This window comes from Glossina fuscipes, unplaced genomic scaffold, assembly GCF_014805625.2.
Source record: "Glossina fuscipes isolate IAEA_lab_2018 unplaced genomic scaffold, Yale_Gfus_2 2, whole genome shotgun sequence".
In the NCBI taxonomy this organism is placed as follows: domain Eukaryota; kingdom Metazoa; phylum Arthropoda; class Insecta; order Diptera; family Glossinidae; genus Glossina; species Glossina fuscipes.
This window is the reverse complement of record NW_023998416.1, coordinates 22,281,989-22,304,451: the sequence shown is the minus strand read 5'-3', so window position 1 is coordinate 22,304,451 and position 22,463 is coordinate 22,281,989. Positions and strand designations below refer to the sequence as shown.

The 22,463-nt window shown below is 34.8% G+C and overlaps 1 protein-coding gene across 1 annotated transcript in view; it reads left to right on the top strand.

Annotated features, from left to right (window-relative positions):
- The window catches only part of LOC119633294, a 54,582-nt gene extending 34,763 nt beyond the window's left edge, over positions 1-19,819 (top strand). Inside the window, exons 2-5 of the mRNA XM_038026780.1 lie at positions 12,858-13,066; positions 13,226-13,361; positions 18,711-18,973; positions 19,737-19,819. Of these exons, the coding sequence (XP_037882708.1) occupies positions 12,858-13,066; positions 13,226-13,361; positions 18,711-18,943 (578 nt within the window). The 3' untranslated portion in view covers positions 18,944-18,973; positions 19,737-19,819. The remainder of the gene's footprint in view (positions 1-12,857; positions 13,067-13,225; positions 13,362-18,710; positions 18,974-19,736) is intronic.
- Positions 19,820-22,463: the final 2,644 nt, after the last annotated feature.

The window sequence follows — 22,463 nt, the reverse complement described above, 5'->3', positions numbered from 1 at the left end:
AGATCAAAATCGTTTTCTTAAAACGTTACTTGAAGACACAAGTAAAGCCATTGAAGTTAAGGTCATTTGAACCTTGATTACGATAGCAACGATAGACAATTTTTTTTTAGTTTTTTTTTATATATTGCATGTAATGCGGTGTACATTGCTGTATTGTTTTATAAAAGAGTATATATGTAGTGCTGGGAAATAAAAGCTTTTGTATAACTTTTTTTTTTTTTTTTTTGTGAATTTCGTTTGTTCTATATTGCGGTAGCTTTAATGTTTTTGTTTATGTTTTTTTTTATTTTTTTTTCTTTGTTTTTTTTTTTTCACTTTATCTGACAAACTATAAACTCAATGTTATGTGGAAGCATGAAGAACACAGAATTATGAACAAGGTTTGAAAGTAAAACAAATAAGTGTAAGTGAATTTTTATACATAATAGAGACATAAGCATGAACCAGTCTTTAATAAAAGGAAGAAAAAAATTTGTTTGCGTAATTCTTTTGTTTAAAAAAAAAAAAAAAAAAAAAAACAAACATTTTAATAACTTTTTAACCACTCATAAGCTTTGTAAAATTCTTTGCAATTATTATGGGGCTTGTATTTATGTCGCGCAGTTTATGAATATGGCTTTTAATTATTGGAGTGCTCTTGTTTTCATGTCATTCATTTGGGGTTTATGAAATTGTTAATAATGTCAGCTGGCCAGCTTGCCGCAGATTCCTCACGCGGGCCATATGCGATTAACAAAATTTATTTTCGAATTTTTTTTAAGAAACTTACAAAGTGAACGATCGCGTCAAACGATTTGAAAAGTTGACAAGATTAACACGCCATTCAAGAATTAATGGATCAGCCAAGAATTAGTAGATCGCCTCCTTAGTGTGCTGTAGCTTCACAAATTGAGATTTTTAGTTTAATTACAAAAACTTGATAAAAACACAGTAATCCAAGGACCAATATTTAACACTCTGTGACACAATGTTTTCCCACAATAATATTTTACATGGAAAGTGCTCCGATCTGAAACAGTTTTAATAACTTTCATTTTCGGAGCAGAATAAATAAATTGTAGCAAAACAACTCAAAAGTTGCGATTTGTCAGGTCTTTCTGGCACAATAAACATAATATACTCTTGTATCAGCAGTGATGTAGCTAATAATTGGTTGGTACTCTGGGCGGCGACAAAGTGAAAATGCCAATAAAGGGAGCTTTTAGAGTATTAAGCCAGGTGCGAAAGAGCGGGAAGAAAATGAAACATTGGGACACTTTTGTCTTCCCTCTCGTAAAATGATATGCGATGACTCTAGGTCTCCTTGGGTTATAAGATGACCTCTTTCGCACCAGAATTGTGATTAATATCGATCAAGACTATGTTTACATCAACTAACAACAACAATGTTTCACATTTGGGCTGAGTAAACAGCTTGCTTTGTTATTTGTCTGCTGATTGGCAAAATCTTTCTCTCGACTTTGCACTCATTGAGAAAATTTACCATTGTCAAATCGGAAGAAGAAGGTAGAAGAAGGACGTTTGCAACGCCGCTCCGCTTACGGTAACGATCCTATAGATGCGAAATTACGAGATTCCCCCGTATTCGGTTGTCGACACTTAGTTCCACGTACCTTTTGAATGTTTCCCGTGCTGGATATGTGATTTTTAATGCCTTGGACACCGCAGCTTGCTTTTCTTATCCCATATTCTATAACAGACACTATCCTCTTGTCTCTTACCTGATGTTTGATGCGTTGCATACTGCATCTCTGACACGATGTTTGCGTTTTCGAATTGCGTATCCGACATTCACCATCATCAGACGTCGCCTTATGTTCACCATTTTATAATCGAAGGCCAAAAACCGCTATCTGGAGCGTTGTGTTAAGCACCTAACGCTCAACATCAAGAAACTTGGTAGACGATGTACATAATTTAGGGTAACTATTGCTATGTATCAGGTTCCCCGTGCTCACGACTTTATTTATTAATTGGAGACAAATATTCGCTAGTTGGTGCACCATATCTGATATTTGGAATTCAGTATCTGAAGTTCAATGCAGCCGCGAATGTATGTATGTGCCACAATAGAGTGATAAAACTAATATGTGCGCAGCAATTAATGAAAGGTATAACTTGTTCATGCATTTGAAATGTTTTGTGTGGATACCCAAGCCTAAGAATACTTTAAAATGTTTGAACCTATGTTGGGTTCTTAGGAAAATACCGGACGAATTCCATTCTTTATTATCCTCTGCAAAGCCTGTGGCAAAGCTTCCAGCCTCTGGTAGTGTGTGCACAACAAATAAAATAAGCTTGGACAAGCCTGGAAAGTTTTTGATGTTTATTACAAGAGCATACTCTGCCAGGCACATTCATGCCCATTGCGCACGCTGTAAAGGTTGTTTTTTAAATAAGCATTACAAACGCAGTAAAATTCATTTTTATATATATCACCGTAGAAAGTCGATATAGTAAATTTATCATTCTGTTTGCAACGCACACATATGTGCCCCAATTATGCTCTACAACGTATATTAGATCTTGATTGCTCTAAGAACTCGGGTCGATTGAAAATTGTGCATATATTCAGCATCCGTTTGTGCATGTGTTGGAATGCTGCTTACAGTGTCGGAGAGTTGTACGCATTCTCAAAATCCCAACTACTAATATGTATGAGTCCACAAAAACGGCACCAGGACAAGCAAATTTGGACTTCTTCTAAATGGTGCAGACATAGGTGTGAATTGTATCAGCACAGTATTCATATAAGAAATTCAGATGATGTGTGCGAAACATTCGCCTGAGGGCGTGTTAATCCGTCTTACTTGTTTATTTTTGCTTTTATTATTTATTAATTTTATTGTTGTTTGTAAATTTTACCTCCTCATGAAGTTGTTGACCAACAACAGCGCCGGCAATAATAACAGCAATTCCGGACAGGAAAATGATCGATTATTGTGGCATGTGCGTTGGATGCATAATTACATGACTCTGAACCGCATAATTCATTAGGTGCAAAACTGTATGTACATATATATATGTGTACATATTCACTCGTATTGGATGTACAAACAATTCAATTTTTTGTTGTTGTTATTATTACGTTGCTGTTTCCGTTCTTACCATTTTTTTTTTTGTTTGCCGACGCAAGTTCTTTATTTTTTTGGTTTTAATTGAATTAAATTGTTAATTAAAATTTATTTTTATTTGCGGTCTATTATATACGGGTGCAATAATGACTATTGAAAAGTTAGTGACATTTGATGTTATGACGATATAAAAACAAAAAATTCCTTTTATATCCATCACCAAAAAATGAAGGGTATGCTCGTTCTATGAAAACGTTTGCGACGCTTGGAAAGAAACTTCAGGAACTCAACCTTAAAGTATTTGTGTATATAACTTTGATCAGCATCAAATTCTAAATCGATTAAAGGATGTCCGTCTGTTCGATCCCCGGCCACAAAAATTAAGCTAATCAAGTTTGAACATGCAGGGACATTGGAAATTATTGTACGCAGATTTCTTATTGAAAATACGCTAAATCGGTTGAAGGACACGCCTACAGTACAACGTCAACTGAGAACACCTTTGTTTTTCAACAGAAATAAAAAATTACTCTTCTGTTCAAGGCTGACAAACTGCAGGATAAAAATAGGCAATGCTGTAACATCTGTAAAAACTGGGAAAAATTGACCGCGCCTACCTGATGTTATAGAGTATCAAACTTGCTTTCAGTTTCAAGACCTTTGTAGTTTCAAATTCGGAATGCACCTAAGCATGTCTGTATCTTCGTCGGTTCTTCTGTCCGTACGCTCGGCTGCAAATTTGCAAAAATGTTTGAAAGTAACCCAAACTGATCAAAGAACGCGCCTACTACGCCCACTTGTCATATAAATTTTCACTTTTATTTTGAAAATAGAATAAAGCAGTCACGTCCGCCCAACACTATTGGATATGAAAATTCAGTTCTTTTTTCCTTTTTTTACTCTTTTTTAGCATAACGACGATGGGTATAAAATATTCGGCTTCGACTAAATGTAATTTTGTTACTTGTTTATTTTAAATATGCATACGAAATTTATATGCATACAAATATTTGATGTATCGAGATATGATAAAAAAATTTGTCCATTTTTAAAAAAATAATTTTTCTCAACGAAATGGTTATGCGTTTTTTATAGCTACGTTTTAAAACTTCCTACACTTATTTTGTATAAAACTACTGACATAAATGTTTTAAAAAAAAGAAAATAAGTTTTGAAGCCATTTTTTTAACTTTTTCAATGGGTTTGGGATTTTAGTGCGCATTCAAACAGCTTTCCGCAAAAGACTATTTATGAAACGGAGGTGTTGAATATGTCAAGCTTTTCTTTTTCATTCACAATAATCATCGTTTTCACAGTCGCACTGTTTATGTGTGACAGTAAACAAAAAAAAAAAAAACTGTCAGGTAATAATGCACGGTGGAGATTACAATCGATATTGTGTGCACTCAAAAACTAGTTTTTTGCACCATTGTCGAGGAAACAATTAATTATGTCCAAATTAAACAAATAAATTCCTCCTCGTTTTGATCCTAGACATAGGTAAATGGTAGGATAGTCAATATAATCTTATGAATGCCAGTTGTTTGAATTGCAGGCGCAGGGCAGGCCTTATTCGAAATCATCTGTTTTGGAAATTAGGTGAGGGGAGAGTAAGTTGGCAAAAGCGGACAAAAGTTTGATCCTTGATCACGGAGACATATGATTTCTGCTTTCTTCTCTTTAGCTGAGCGTCCCACAGTGGGAATGTGTAAGAAATGCGATTTGGTCGGGTCCGACTAGTGATTAGAATAATTGAGATAAGCGATTATCCTATTGATATATAGAATAAGAAAAGTATAAGTAAAAGATAACACAACGTTTAAAACACTTCGAAAAGCACCCGATTCGGAGATTTTATGATCAAATTCACAACTAAACATTTTATAGGGCATTAGAAGGTAAAGTACTTGATCCAAAGATTGCCATATAAAAGAGTTCCGTATGGAAAACAAATTAATAATATTTTCGGTTGATTTCCTGTAGTAAGAAACAGCGTTGGAAGAGACCGGCCGTAGTTTGCAGCGTGGAACTTCTTCGTGTGCAAAAGATTTTTTTAAGTTGAGCTTCATCTTGTTGCATATTCATGGGAATAAACCAAACGTTCGCCATTAGTGGTTTTCGAAACTCTTTTTTCTTTACTCCCCGGGTTCTTTCTTTAATAAATTTTCTGCTTAGCGCGATTTACGACGCGTTTAGTTCTTCTAATATTTATGGGAAATCTTGTATTCATACCTATGCCTAAGACGACGAGTGCTTTTTCCATTTGGTTTATATTGTTGACGAGTTTTTAAGGTTTCCAAAAGATGTCGACGTACAATTCAATTCGTTGCATCAATTGTAATCACTTTCTAAATAAGCATTTGCAAGAGTCGAAATAAAAGGATAGGTGCTCTCTTACGCAACTGTTATGCTCCTGCTTTTCAAATATTTTAAGGGGTTATTGAATTTGAAGTATGACGAGTATATTGTTTTCCAAAGGAAACATGAACAAACTTTTTGAAGTCAATGCAACTCACAATTACTTGACAGTTTGTCTCTGTTACATTAAATTTATTTAAAATAAAAAATCAACAACAGACAAATCAACAAAAATATGTTCAAATATTCAAGAAAAGGGATTGTTCTGAAAGGGATGTTCTGGATTGAAGATATATCACTTTACTTTTGAACAGACCTCGTATAGGCGTCCCCTGCTAAGCACGATTAATTCGCACCATCCTGTGTCGAAACCTTGTCAAACGACAAACATTTTTTATTTAAATTAAAATATCACATAACATAATTTTGCACCGTCTTGCCGGGCTGTACGAGTACTGCGTCAAGGGTGGTGGCGTCTGTGTTTGCCAAGAAAGTAAAATGCATAATGTTTGAAAACTTTTTACAAGTTATTAGAAATCCTAATTTCGTTAGAGATCAAGGATGCGTCTGCTATACCGTATGAGAATTCGCCCAAGCTGAAGCTTTCCGCTTGGAAAATATTACTAATAATATGACCTGCATCATAAGTGATATAGGGTGTGACATGTGCACAGTCGACGGAGAGTTACTACTAAGTGAAGAAATCCTATACAGTTATCCACTTATCATTAACAAAAAGATTCTAAAACTACAACCGTTGCCTCATGAAGGCTTACTCTTCATAAGACTTGTTACCCAGAGACGACGCTGTTCGCAAAATTGACCAATGTATTCCAGTGAACTCAGTAACTCGAAACAATTTTCATCGCAAGGTGCTAAAAATAAGGTATTTTCGTCATAAGGGAAACATTCGCGAGGAAGTGGTTTATAATGGTAGTCCCATCCCGTCCAAATCTTCCTCTCTTCTTCAGTATACAAAAATACTATTTTCCAATGACTTTCGTTTTTTTTACATAAATACTTTTTCAAAATTATTATGATGACATCTGTTTTCAGCAGTGTCAGTCCTTGGACCGAAGCAATGAATTTTACTGAATAATTTTATTTTGGTGAAATGACATTAATATTAAATTAAATTAAGTTCCTAGTTATTATTAATTTGTCCCTCAAGCGACAAATGAAAAAGATGTTAACTTCAACATGAGACAAAGCACAAAATATTATGCGTATGACCTGAACCATCTGATATATAAATTAAAATAAATGAGAAGCAAAAGAAAGTGATGAACTGAGAAGTTTAGTCATAAGGCCAAAAAAACCAAATGATTAATAACAACGACGTCAGTGTGTAAAATATCCTCAAAATAACTCGAAAATTGCGATTTGTATGTTGAAGACAGAAATGTGACGTCAATTAATAAGTCCTCGGTCTGGATTTACGGTAACTATCATGACATTTCTAGCCCAGGCACCGCACGCAAGAGGTGAACGTTTGTGGTGGATTTCCGTTACTCCATAGGGGAACTTTCTTTTCCTTTCTTTCTTTTTCTTCTTTTCATAGGCCCAACGTTTCTATCCGTTGTGCAGCTGTGTTTTTTTGTTGATGATTCCTCAGAGCACACTAGGACAGGTGCCAATTTTATAAGGAATCTGAAAAAAATTGTTAACGGGATGACATTTAAAATATATGTAGTAGCATTTGAATATTCTACACAGGGCCAGCTATCGGACCGGATAAGGTCCATATGGATTAAATTGATTTAGAAAATGCTTCGAAATCGATTCATATGATAAAAGTTAAGTGTACTTCAAGTCTTTCTCTTCTTTGCATACAACTACACAAATTGACGTATCTCTACCCCAAGCTGCGTACGTTGCAAAACTTCTAGGAGAATATGCCGAATTCAGACTTTTCTGATATTAAAACCTTTTAAAAAATCTTACAGCCATATGGTCAGCAATGTGTCGAAGGCCTTGCAATTATTTTTCAACGGTTTTCGTAAAACCTATGTTCGATAGTCTTATAGCAAATATGACTTTGGAAAATCAAACTTGCTGAAAAGTCACTGAAACTATGACCAAAAAGCACAGTCACAACCTCTTAAGACCATTGGCTGGCTACATTGCGAAAATACAGCTGGCAGAGTATACGAATTCCGATCATCACCCAAAGTGCGTCTCCTATAGCAAATATGCTAAAACAGTTCGGATTTTCTGAAATTTTCAAAACTAAGTTCGCATCGTTGTCAGCACCGTTTCTGTATAAATATATATATACTTGCATCAGAAAGCTTTGACTTTTACTGATAGCTTTAGTTTAAATTAGCGATATAGAATAAATACTTGCCCTCCTATCAGATTTGATTTTAACCTTTTTCTACGGCACTATTCTCGTTTCGCATTGAAAGTGAAAGTTGTTGGTTGTTAGTCCAAATCGCGTTTCACACTTCCCTTTAGTTGTTTCACGATTAATTGTTACTTCTCTCGATTAAGCAGAAATATTTGCGAGAAGTAGAAAACCAAATTTCTTGGTCCTTACTCCAGCACTTTCCATTATACTCTACACCATGTAGGGTACATGGCATAGCAAATTTGTACGTACATATGTAACACCAAAAAGGATTTGAAATACACCAAGCTTTTATTATACCGAGTCTGAATCGACCTACGCTTGTCTGTCCGTCAGTTCGTCTGATGTCTATGCATCTATTTTTGTGCGAAACGTTCAGGTCGAATTTTTTGAAAAATTTTAATGAAATCTGGTACAATGGCATGCTTTTGGTTGAACGACGGTTGCTATCGAAAATGACTCGGGTCGGACCATTTATTCGACCGCTCCTCACATGAAGCCTTATTTTGAAAAGTCGCAAGAATTGCTAGGAAATTGTTTTTCAGCATTCAAATAGGCGGGTGTTGAAGGGCAAAAATTTGATTCGAATGAGGAAATTTTTTGAGCCTCCTTCTATATCAGCCTTTATACAAAAAATAAAAATTTATAAGGACATAATTTTCAATATTTCTTGATGAAAATTTGCTCATAATAATAGCTTGACATACATTATATACAGGGTCTCCCCTGAAAAGCAACCCCTCTTATCTAATTTAATTTGTAGTTTCTTACGACGCAGTACGCGGAAGGAGCACAGGAATACAAAATCACGTAAAAATCAAGAAAGCGAATTGTTGCTTCGAAAAATATTCGCTTCTCATAGCGCATTCGAAAGATTCAGTTCATTCAGCTTCCGCTTTTCTAAATGTATGGTCTTCCATGAGGCGTTTGCATCACCGGGTTGCTTCAGTGATACTATTTCCTTTTTTTGAAAACATAATATGTATATACATGTACATACATACATATAAGTATGCGTGCGTGTGTGTGTAAAATGGATTCGTTCAAGCCAAACATAACATTTTTTTGTCTGTTTAAATTGTTTAAAATAAAATTCACTCAACTTTTCCCCCTTGACACATAAAATTTTGGAAACAAACTTTTTTGCACCCCAATGATTTTCCAACATTTTTCAATAGTTTTCTTCTTTAAAGATGTGTACACTATACATATATATATATATGTATATTTTTTTTTTTGCCAACTATGACAATAATTCATTTAAAATCATACACACTCCTGAAGTCATTTCTAATAGACTCACACATTTATCCATTCGCACTACTTCTCTATACACATGTGTTTTATATTTCTTTTCTATAATAAGGCAGAAATGAGTAAAAGAAAGGAAAAATGCAAAAAGGACAAAAAAAGGAAAAGTGAAAGAAATGCTCGAGAATCAAAAGGAATAAGGAGAGGAACTTTTACTTTACCGACATTTAAGATGAAAAATGCAAGTTTTTTTTTTTCTTTCTATTCTTCTTCAACGAAGAAGAAAGTTAACTTAATGAAAGGCATAAAAACCGACAATAAGACAAAGGCTGAAAAATATAACAACGGGAAAGTGTGAGAAAATGTATGCGAGAAACTAAACTGTGGTGCATTGTACTTTTTGCCACACTTTTGACCTCATTTCTTGATTTAATTTCTTTGCGTCTTCGTAACGGTAACAAAAGAAGTAAAATATATGTTACGTATAAGAAAGAAAAGTTTTCTCTCCTCTTCTTTTCCTTAGCTTTTAGTTTTGTGCAAGGCGAGCGCAGGCGAAAGCATAAAAAGGGAAAAACTGGAAAATTACGTAAAGTTTTCTTTTATGCTCATTTAAAAACCATAAATTTCAATAGTAAATTTTTATTTTTTTTTTTTGCTCTTCACTATTTACGAGTGGCCCCGAAGTGAACCGGAAAAAAGACTATCCAAGATAGACACACCAGCACAAATTCTAGGCAATTAAGTTTCGCTTTTGTGGTTTCATTTGCAAGATAATAATAATTTCATTCTTAAGTAAAGTTTACTCTTACTTACTAGACTTTTTAACACCGTCATATCTGAGAGGTAAAAACATGTCATATCTTTGATATGACACAAAGAAAATTCAAAGAATTCAAAAATACGAATTCACTGTCCAAGTCAGATTTCACACTGCAGCAGTTTTCAGGGTAAGTAGAGGTGAATAAAATCATTTAAGTTATTTAACAAAATTTAATGTTAACCACTGGAGAGATGTTTTTACTGTCTTTACTCCCATCCTAGCATTCTGTCAAAACGTTTGCAACATCCAGAGTGAAGTTTCAAAAAACCCGTAAAATTGAAATATTTTTAATTAGCATCAAACACTAAACCGATTTAAGCATGTGGGTCTGGCCGGCTGTCTGTCTGTCTGGCTGTCTGGCTGTCTATCTGTGTAAGGTAGTATTCTCCTGGTCGCATAAATGCAGCATTCGGCTTCAAACTTGCCACAAAGTTCCTTAACTCGATATTGGAAATGCGTGAAATTGGTCAAAGGACATGATTACAGTACATCAGTACACAGCGATCACCTCGGTTTTGAAAAGTCACAAAAATGTGTTTTTTCCCTCATTACTTATAAACCAGTGCCTGGTGTGATAAAAATTTGCATTTGTATTCTATGGGTGGTCCTGCAGCGTCTACTCAAAATTGTTAAAAATTGGCCACACCTACTCAATATTATAGAATCTTAACAGTTCATTCTTTTATCAGTACCCAACAAGAAGCTGTAGGGAACATATTAACTAATACATATAATTGAATGGTATCAAATCTGAGTTGCTCTAGAAATGTCTATCAGTTCACCTGTTCATCTACCTGTGAACTGCTGTGGTAAATGTATCCATGAAAGAGCGAAATTTGGCAAAAATATTGGACGTTCTTGCGTAAAGGTTGATAGTGAAAATGGGACGGCTTTTTGGGTCGTTTGCCCCGTTACAAGAGACACATATACAGATATTACAGAGTGTGGAAGTTTAGTTCTCTCCTTTTTTAGTCTTTTTAGATTTTTATTCTAAAGGTGAGTACAATTTTCTTTGTTTTTTTTTGAATGATAAACGAAAAAGAACCTGTTGATACTAATCAAGAGAGAGGTACATCCCTAATGTTTTCATTATTTTCATTTCTGTCGGGACTTATATCTATTATTACTGCGCTTCGTTTTCTCTTCGCTTCCAACATTTCTTAGACCTCGTCAATCTTTTTAACTCAACTCATTTTGCTTGTGGGCTTACTACTAAATTTGATGAGATCCAAAAGAATGGAAGAAGTGTTCTTTCTCCTGGAGAACTTCATTCGATTCACAAAGATTGTAAAATGTAGATTTGTTCGTCGACTTGGGAGTTTTCTTCGAACGAAGACTACGTTTTAGTTTGCATATTGACATGTCCTTAAGTAAAGCTTGGTCAGCGTTTGGTTGCATGTAACACTGGTATGAAGAGCCTGGCGATTCTAACGTTATAAAAACACTATATACAAGCTTAGTGAGACCAATATTCAGGGATGTTTTTTTTGTGTGGTCTCTTTCCAATAAAGTTGCTATGTAGACTTAATGGGACCTTTTTAAAAGCAACTTTCTGTTCTTTGCCTTTAGGAATTTGTGTTGGGACCTAATTATGTCTTTGTCTTCTTATGGAAATGTTTGGCTTTGGTTAGGCTAAGCATCTTATAGATTCACTTCCAATTTCTTTTGCTTATTGCACATGAATTTTATTGTTCTCGTTATTTTATTTTCGCTTATATACTTCGTAGTAGTTTGGTCTTAATACTTAGCAGTCACTTTATTGGATGAACTTCATGTAAAAATAAGAAAATAAATAAATGAAATTTTTTCAAACTCTTATTAAAAATGTGTTCTATCATTGATTTATATTACTTTTTTTGAATGCTTCTATGTCTTAATTAGGCGTCTCCTTATCCGCTTTCTTCCTATCTTTACATCCGCTTATCTATCTTTCTAAAGTAGGAAGGAGCGACATGCGTCTAGTAACTGATTTCTGAATCAGTTCACCTGAAATATATGACTATCTCATATACCGATTTATGCAGTTTCTTCGAAATGGCGATGGATATATCCCCTCACCTCCTATGCACGGCAATCTCAGCAGAATCAGATACCACGTGTTTGGCGAACATTTTGTAGCGCCGAATAACCTAAGGCGTTAAGAACGTAATAAGATGGCGCAATTCATAAGAACCGTAAAGCTCAAGTGCCAGGGGCACGAGCGACTTTAGACGGCGGGTCGGACTGTATAGACAGGGAGAATTACATTTACTCTTCCGTTTATAAATTTAGAAATCTACAGTTAGGTGGCTACTCGCATCCCTCTTCAGCCAGCGAATGACTGAAAAATAATTTCTTTTTTTTAAGCTCTTGCCTTGAATATTTATTTTGAAAGGTGAATGAAGGGTGGTTTTATAGTAAGTTGCTTCCCGTTCACAATGACAGAAAGTTGTAACAGTGAATGTAACTGGCGGATTAACAATCAGTCAAGTATGTTTTAGCTTATCATAATAAGAAGCTTTACCTCTGTTTCTGATTCGCATTCCGGAATATTGCAAATGACAGTCGATATTAATACACAATAAGGAAGTTATACAGCTTGGAAATGTAGACTGGTGAGGAGTTGTGACATTGCGACGGTAAAATTTTATAAATCGAATACGAAATAATCAGTGAAAAGAAACATATTTTTCGTTGCTTGGTCATAGCGTGACACACTAATTGAAACTTGAGCGCCTGGATTTTTTTATGTTACTTTAAATATGCATTTTTTTTAATGTTTCTTTTACGTTTCTCATGCTACTTAATCTTTTATTCCGTTCTGTTTTCATTTTCATGATTTTCATTCCACTTTATTTGGTTCTTTTATGAATTTACAAGAAAGAAAATATATTTATCTATATATATATATATATATATATATATATTTTTTTTTATAAAAGTTTCACTTTGACATCTTGTTGACCCAAAAACCGTTTTTAATTTTTCTATAATGGAAATAATTTTCATATTTTCTTTTTCATAGCCTCCGGCTGGTCTTTGTCAATGACTGAAGTGCGTATACCGAAACACATCATGCGTTATGAAGATGCTGTGCTAGGTTGTAAATATGATTTGGATGGCGAATCATTATATTCAGTCAAATGGTATAAGGATGGTTTTGAATTTTATCGTTATGTGCCGCGAGACATGCCGCCGGGGCAAGTTTTCCCCCTGCCCGGTGTTGATGTTGATGTAAGCTTAAGTTTTTACATTATTATGATACAAATTTTTTTTTTTTTTTTTTTTGTATAGAATTAAACTTTTCTAAATAACTTTCATTGTTGTTGTTTTCGTGTTTTTTGTTTTCATTTTTATGGGGCAAAAAAAAAAAAAAAAAAAAAAACAAAACAGTTACAAAATTCAACAGACAATGTTGTGGTATTACATCGTGTCACATTGCAATCAACAGGTCGTTATCGTTGTGAAGTGTCCGGTGAAGCGCCATCATTTCAAACTGTTTCCGGCCATGAGGATATGATTGTTGTCGGTAAGTTGAATATAAGAACAATAAACTTGCATACATATATCTTCTATATTTGACTATGATAAGTGAATTAAGTGCACAGGCACTGACTGACAAACGTTACATTACGTAAATGAATGCGTATGTGTATGTTTGCTTGAATGACCCAACAAGCACATAACATATAAAAAGGGAGACATGGATATCGTAAATTCTTCATAACTGCACACACGCACATTCATAAATGATGGAAAACAGTTTTTCCCAGATACACGTTCCAAAGTAATAAATTTAATTAGCATCACTTACATATATAGTTGCTAAGCCGCGGCGTAAGGAATTCATTAAACATTCAATTCAATGGTTGGATCGGTGAAGGTAGAAACAATAACGAAAAAGGAAGATCATGCACGAAAAACTATATTAAGTTTGACAAGAGTTTAGAGATAGTTTATGAAATGAGTATAACAAGCCTGTGCTGCTTCTGTACTGTTATTGTTGTTGCTTTCGCCACTTGGCATACAAATGGAAAATTTACCCATAAATAATGTTTGCGTGCGTGTAAGCGTATACAACAACAGCAGCACCGGCAATTGCAGCAATAACAATTTTAGAGTGAACTTAATATTAAGCAACCATAACTAATACAATTTAGTTACCACTTTTAGTTGAAGTACCACCGACCATCACCATCACCACCGCTCAACCAACTTCTAAGTGTGGTGAAGAACGTTGATGATGATTATGACATAGCCGCAGCTTTACAGAGCGAGAGAACTCATTCATCTATTTTCATTACTGGCTACCAATCTAAATTTTTGCTTAGTGGTGGGGGCGAATGAAGGCATTTATATGAAAAGTTTCTCCTGAACGCTAATTATTATTACTTTTTTCCTCATGCAAACATTTTTCAACATTAGATTTGCATCAAAGAATTCCAAGTTATGTGAACTGCATAAATATTTATTTTTATGAAGAAAATTTAGAAATTTTTCAGATCAGATGAAATGCTTTTTTTTTTTTTGTTTTACTTTTTACTCACTACAAATATTTACTCTGCATGTTAGATTTAAAGAGAAGGAAGCTATGAGTTGTAATCAATGTAACGCTTGGTTAAGACTAGCGTGTCTTTCAAGATTTTTGGATACCATTCATCTGAGGAAATATTCTCGCAAGCCCTAAACGTTTACAAAGGTCTATAATAAATCAAATTTTACATAGTTTTCTTTAAGTGTTTGTATTAAAATCCCAGAAAACTTGCAAGTAATTGACTACCAAGACATTTCTTACACAATTGTGGATCTCGACCATGGTTTCCTATTTACGGCTTATATTGGGTTACCGCATGGCGTAGCAAATAAGAAGCTCCACCAACATTCGGTGCTGCCGGATTCGATCCGCAGTGCAGTAGAGCATACTTTAAGTCGATTGGCATGCAACCGCCGTGGTAGTGAATGCTTCATCGGTGAAGACAGGCCTTTTAACTATTGAACGTTGGTCTCACACGTCCTATTTCCACTCGTACAGAGCATATCCTTCAATCGACGTACATTTAAAAAAAACAATAATAACTTCAGACATCCTTGAACCGGATTCAAACATGTCAGTTAAAACATTCCATTACTACACCCTAGACTTATGGTACATGACATATTAAGTGTTTGCAGACATATGTAATGAATGGCTTAAGACAGACCCAAATTTTATTATACCGGTCGATACAGAAGCATTTTCTCGATCCACTCCTGTCTGTCCGTCTGATATCTGGTCACATAAATCCAACAGTTCGCAGTTTTTGCTATATTTTCATATTTTTGATATACAGGCGCGCTCTGATTCAAGGGCAAACGCTATTGAATATGCTTCAGATCGGACCACTTTTCCGACCACTCACCATATAAACTCTTACCTTAAAAAATCATTATACGGAAAATATGGCAATTTTTAAAATTTCTCGATAAAAGTCACTGTTTAATAGTATTTCGACATTCGCCGGAAGCAATTTTTTGAACCCTTCTCATATAACCATTCCTACATTCCGGATCTTTATATAGTAGAAAGACTTTTAATACATCGTGGTGAAAATTAATTCATAATAGTAAATGAACACACAAGTCAACATTACCAAATTTAGACCAGGTAGGTCTATTTGTTGTATACCATCGCGTATAAGAACTCGCAGGAAGAGGCCGAACTGTTAATTGTTTTTCTTCATGGTAGTGGTATTGTTACTAAAACGAGTGAATACCTCTATTAGGTGAAGTGGTGTAGAGTACCTTATTGTCGCCCTGGCTCGACTATAACGTTCTTACTTATTTTAATTGTGTGTGTATGTATGTAGGATAAGCTATGTAGTTGTGAATGTACGAAGCATCGGCATTTATTTATTAATACGAGTTCGGATGCACGTAGGCACTGATTTTTTCATTGGTACAATTGTCTTTTAGTTTCACTTCGCCACTGATGGACGACACACAAAGGGCATCCTAAATTTCATTCAAGAAGCAATTTTAGTAAAAAACTGGGGTTACAACTAAAAATGTGAATTTTTTACTGACTCACAAAGTATGCAGGGCAAGATAATGTATGGAATTGCCTATTGGGTAAAATGTCTTCAAGCCTTTCAGTATATATGTAGCATGAGTCTTTTCGAAAAATTAGCAAGCACCTGTTGTGTTTTGAAAACGCATTCAACGAACTCTAAGCGTTGTGCGTAGCCAATAGGCTCCAGCTGTTAAGTCAATTGAACTTTGTTAGGATGAATGTACAAATCTTCGTTAAATACGCTTGAAGTGATCGATTCTTGACAACGATGCTGAATTGATGCCGCCGAACTCTCACCAACGCCCAACAGGACATGTCTCTCGAAATCTTTACAGTGTATGTACTATCTCACGCGCGGCTATGGGGCCACCCTGTATGTGTGATATGAACATGTGTTAGGGTGGGTTTGATTATCGAGCGTAAAGCTTCGTAAAATACTAAGAATATTCTCAAAGTTAATTTCATATCCTGCGGTTGCTTATGCTTTAATCAAGCGAGTAACAAAAACATTGGTTTACCAAGCATGGAAGTTTGCATAAATATAAGTGGCATTGCATAGTTTTAGCAGAGAAATTAACAATGGCTTGATAAGCTTGCCTATGAACTTACTTTCGCGAATACCCGGGAACGGGTAGAAAGTGCGTCATTTTTCTTTTTTTTTTTATAATTATGTAAACATTACATTATATCGAATTTGCAGATTGATTTTTCACAAAGTTTTTTTAAAATTTTTTATCTTATTTCCATTCAGCTAATATAATTATTATATATAAAAATATCTTTCGTTACATCTAACTTTAAGAGATATAGCAAAAAAAAAAAATAAAATAAAAAATATGTGAGCACTTTACGCCAACCTTAATGCTATCGTTAATATATGCCATTAGTCTTATAAAAGCACATGAGTACAACTGACAAGAAATAGCTCAGTTCAGGCTTAGAAATTTTCTCTTAAAGGAAAGGAAAGGAATCGAATCAGAAAAGGAAACTTGTATATAGAAGTCGGTCAGATTTTTACAAGCTGTGCAAAGGAACGGCAAAAAAAAACCCTCGCAATTTATGCGGCATTGAGCAAAACCTAATTGGAACATTGTGCCTAGAAAGCTGAGATGAAGAAAAAGGGGAAACTAATGTTCCCGTCCATCATTCCTAACATGTGCCTTCTTTTCTCAAGCACGGGTAAACCAAATAATTTCAAGCGATTTTAATAGAGTGGAATACGTAAGGCTGTACACCACCGTATATTCTATACCACCGCTATCTGACAATTGACGCATACTCTTGAGTAGGCCTTACAACCGCTACCTGCAGAGCCTTTATTATGTAGGGACCATCTTTTTATAAAGCCCAACGAAGAAAAACACTAAAATTCGTTCACGATACTATATCTCCAATGTCCATGTGCTGATGTAGAGAATGGCATCTTTTTGGACGTGGAATGGTTAGGTTAATTCTACGCCAGTCTAGTAGTGACAATAAAGCACAAATAAGAAATTCTACATCGATTAAACTTCTGCAAAAAAACATATGTCACTATTCCGGATAGGTTGGAGAGATCAAAATATTACCACACTCTACTAAAAGATTAAAGATTAAAGAAAGAACTTTTGTTTAGTTAATTTCGAGTTAACCTCACTTAGTTTCACCTTGTATGCTCTTTAAAGTATCGAAGGGGAGGTCATAGGCAATGTTGTGTGCATGCAAATTACATTCATGCGGATGGAAAATCAGGAAACTCTGAAACCAAGTACGAAGGACAAAGTCTCCATTACAGTGCAGCGAACATATACGTTGTGCTAGAAATTCTGTTTTATTTGCTTATGCTTGCCTCTCATGCAAGACCTGTTAGCCATGTGAACTTGGGATGTATTATCGAATGCAAAAACCCGAAAAGGATTAAAACGTTCTCCTTTATTTTGTATTCTGTTCTCTGTGCAAATGAAATTTAAGCTCTTTGTTATCTCATAACGTTGTCTGTCTCCTATACTCGACATATACTCTTGTTGCCGTTTCAAATTAACAGACGACATAAGCCTGTAAGGTATAATATTTTATGTTTTTCATTTTTTTTTTTCTTTATTTAGTTTTTTTTTTTTTTTTTGTTAAAATATTTTGCAACAACCTAATTAAAACTAATATTAACTGTACGAAAGCAAGCGTAGTTTGTGTTGATGTGTTTAGTATTTATTTATATCAGCACCACGGATTTAGAAGCGCCCGCACATGTGTCTGCTTTGGATATACATATATACATATATATATATAAAAACAGGTATATATATTAGACCAGCATTCACCTATGTGTATATAAGCGGACCTGCCTGCGCAACAAAATTAATTTTAATTAAATACACATTTTCAGACCACAAATGTATTTTACGAAATTACCCATTAAACTAAACAAACACGTAGAAAACATTATAATCATGTGATGCTCACTTTATAAGTTGAGCTTTCTCCCCCTATTCCTCTTCCTCGCGCAAACCTTTTAGCATAACAACAAAAACCAAAAAACACGAGACCGAAAACAAAGAGAGAGAGAGAAAAAAAAAAAAAACAAAAAAACAAGGGAACAACGGTGCATGCATAATATATGCACACTGGCGACTTACACAAACCTATAATGCAGCAGCAGTAGTAGCAGCAGCTTTAATATATTACATTACATTAACACCCGCTTTTGTGTTTACAGTATCACTCCATCTATTCCTTTCGTTCATTCGTCGTGTGTGTGTGTTTGTGTGTTTGTGTGTGTGCGTGTGTGTGTGTATGTGTAAAAAAAAAGAACTATGTGTACGTGTTAATGAAAAAACATGCTTTTGTTTACAGTTACACCAACGAAAGGACCACAAATTACTGGCGGTCAGCCGCGTTATCAAATTGGTGACATGGTACGCGTAAATTGTACTTCGGCACCATCGAAACCTATTTGTCATCTGAGTTGGCTGATTAACGGGATTCATGCAAATCGCTCTTTTTTACGTTACTATGAACCAAAACTCGTCGGACGCGAAGGTCTTGAAGTAGCCACGCTAGGATTAGAATTTCGTGTACGTGGGTGACATTTCAAACATGGCGACATGAAATTAAAGGTAAGTCAAAATGCATTCAGCTTAGCACACATGCAAAGAGATTCGGGCATAATGTAGTCACTGTTACTGGTTGCAAATATTCCGCACATAAATTAAAATGTGTCAATAACAAATTTTTGCTGTATTTATGTGCTTTAGTGGAGACGTGCAGTTTAGAGTTTGTTGCACTTATATAAGTGTCGGCTCAAAGAGCATAAATTAAATTATCTTTACGTTTATCCTTTAAAACGTTAACTAATATTTAGAAATAATTCCTTGCATGTCTTCGAGTATTAGTCCAATCATTCTCTTCAATCACCATTTTCTACTATATGTAGCGCCATCTATATATTTAATAGAAGTGTATCTATCATCAACAATCATTTTAAATTCCGTAAATATATATAATTGCGTAATATGGCAAAAGTTGAGGTTTTGATGGTTATTCCTATTGTCCACAAACATGTGTGCTTAGTACGGATGCGTTGGTTTAGTTGTATGCAACTATAGCGCATCTATATAGATAATGAAATGTGTTAGTAGATTTTAGAAACCTACGAACACGTTGACAGGATATTTATATAATTATATAACCATAAACAGTAAACATTACCGAAATAGTATAGAATAATTAAATAGATTAGTGGCTTTCGTGTTTCCAAAGCACCAGCAGAATCATTATTCAATAAAATTGCAAATTTCATTAGTCATTGAGAGCATTTCGGTAGTGCATGAATTTCTAAAATCAATAGTCCATTTTATCTTCCTCTTTATTCGTTTACAGTGTGTCGCTAAAATATCATCAGTTTATTGGCAGAGTAATGAGGAAAGCGTGGAGAGTGATAAACATCAAAGAATACCAGTATTGGAGTCCAGAGAGACTGTTGTACCAAAATCTCGTTTATTGGATAAATCGTTAGATGGTAAGTTAAACTATGCCGAAAAAGGCAGGGACGAAAACACAGACTTACCATTTAAAATTGTGAATTTCTTATTGATTGATAAAGTGTACTGGGGTGTAAAGGGTTTCGTATGGAGCCGCTTATCAGCTAAACAGACCCTAGGGACACACACTAGGCCCACATACATTTTAGTATTGTGTTCAAAGTATCAACAATCACGTGTCGTTGTTTGAAACTACATTCAAGGAACTTGAAAAGGTTGCACGTAATGAGGAGACTGCAGCTTTTTAGCCAATTGAACTTAGTAAGAGTAATCTAATCTTAATCTTAATCTTAAGGGGAATATAATTCGGAATCGAGTCCGGTGCCGAATTGATACTGATGCTGGAGTCTCAGCAGAATTCTCGCAGACTTCTTCGATCTTCTGCAGGCTGTTGAAGGACGATTAGAGGTTTCAAGATCGCTCTTTGATCCAATCTCTCCAAAGTTTTTTATTTCATATCTTCACAGTTTATGAACTTAGTTTGAATCACTTTTGCGCACTATCTTGCATGAACTTAGGGAACCTCTGCATTAATCAGATATTTATATCCTACATTGCTTACAGTACATAGGTATATTAAGTTTGTGAGGGTGTATGCAATGTCCAAAAAAACTCTGTTCCTCTGCCCGTCTCTTTTCCTTGTCTTCAACCTACAATCGTAATTTTTGAGATGATTTGATGAAATTGGGTACACCGGCTTGTTTTGATCCAAGGCAGAACACTATTGAAAATAGTGCGGACCATTTCACAAATAGTATCTAGGGTGTAAATATTTTTAATTCATTTTTTACTATTTTGCGAATAACACATTGAGGATATGAAGAGTTATTTAAAATCTTCGATTAAAATACAATTTGAAATTTTTCGAACTTTTTTCGAAGCGTCTGAACGAGGTCTAGCGGATTTTGAATTTTCCAAATTTGTTCGCATTACGATTTGACTTGCTTTTCTTTACACATTCTTTTTGTTGCAAATGTATTTATGAAAGCAAAAACAAATTTTAATTTCAATATTGGCCTTGCTTTTTGGAAAGAAGGCTTTAAGATCGCACAGTCTGCAAGTGCAAGGAATAAAACCGTAGAACTCCTTACGACTACCCGTCTACGGGCCTTGATTTTCGCTTGCCATTACCTTTTTTCAACTGCAAGCATAATAACTTAAAATTTTACATTCCTTCAATTCGAAGATAATTTGGATAAATTCAAAATTGGCCAGTGTAAGAGCAATAAGTCATCGATATTGAATACGTTGCCAGAGTGAAATCAATGCATAAGTTTACCATTTACGCGGTATGCTACAAGTACGCACGTGCTCTCAACTGTAGCGAAAGCAGAATGTTTTCCGGAATAGAATGACGTATATATGCCGCTACTACTACTACTAACAAACTCATATATCTTCTATATATTATCAACCTTTAAACAAAATGTATTAAAATTTCATTTGTTTACCGGAGCTAGTTGTTTGTGACGCACTTTTGCTTTCGTAAAACAATGGAACAGTGTGAATTTCGTATATGTGTACAATGCAAAAACGTAATATTCTTAAATAAGTCTGTAATTAATTTATGTTAATTTACTCTCTGTAATAGAGCTAAACTTCAAACCCTTAATGATGAACTCTTACCTCAAATTCCATAGCAATTTGAAAAATAATAAAAAAAGTGTGACGAAGAAAAAACGCGAGAGGAAGGACTGAGGAAAGATCAAAGGTTTTTGCATTAACGGCAAAGAGTCCTTAGAGTCGATTAAAGCATTATGGGTATTTTATTAAAGCGATATGTATGTCGCCTTTCCTAAATATTTTTTTTTGCTTAATAATAAAGTGAAAGTAAAAACACATCTCGGACAAAAGAAGTAAAAGCAAAATTTAGGAAGAATGCGTATCCAGACCGCATTCAAACGAAATTCGATTTAGGAAGCGACTTGTTCAATGTCAATTGCTGTACAATGCTTGTAGCCGCTTAAAGAAAAACTAAGTTGCTAGATTTGGTATTTTCTAAACGCAATGATAAGTATTAAAATTATGCTATGTATACTGCGTATGCGACAAATTCCGATAAGATTAGCCCATCTCACGGTATATGCTCGCTGTATATGATAATCTTTTGAGTTCGATATTTAATGTATTTGAGTTTATTGCATATGTTGTACAAGTGCTTTAGCAACTTAACTTACTCTACCTTTCTATATATAGATTTTCCTTAGCTTATCTAATAATTTGTTGTACCCTACCCCATTTGTCGCGTAAGGCTAATATTAAATTTGTGCAGAAGGATTCAACAGCTTCATTTTATTATAGGGATTACTCACCCCTTGCCTTGCTTTAACTGTCTGTCCGTCTGCCCATTTGTGGTCAACCTCCAAATCGCTATTTTTGACAATGCTTTGGTGACATACGATACAACGACTTTGTTTTGGCCCAAGGATGAACGCTCTTGAAAATGGTTCAGATCAGACTATTTTTGCGTTTACCTCCTGTATAACACCTTACGCCGGCATATGTACTAAGCGACTACTACTATTAGCACCTGTACTAAGGCTACATTTGCGGCTACTAACTTAAG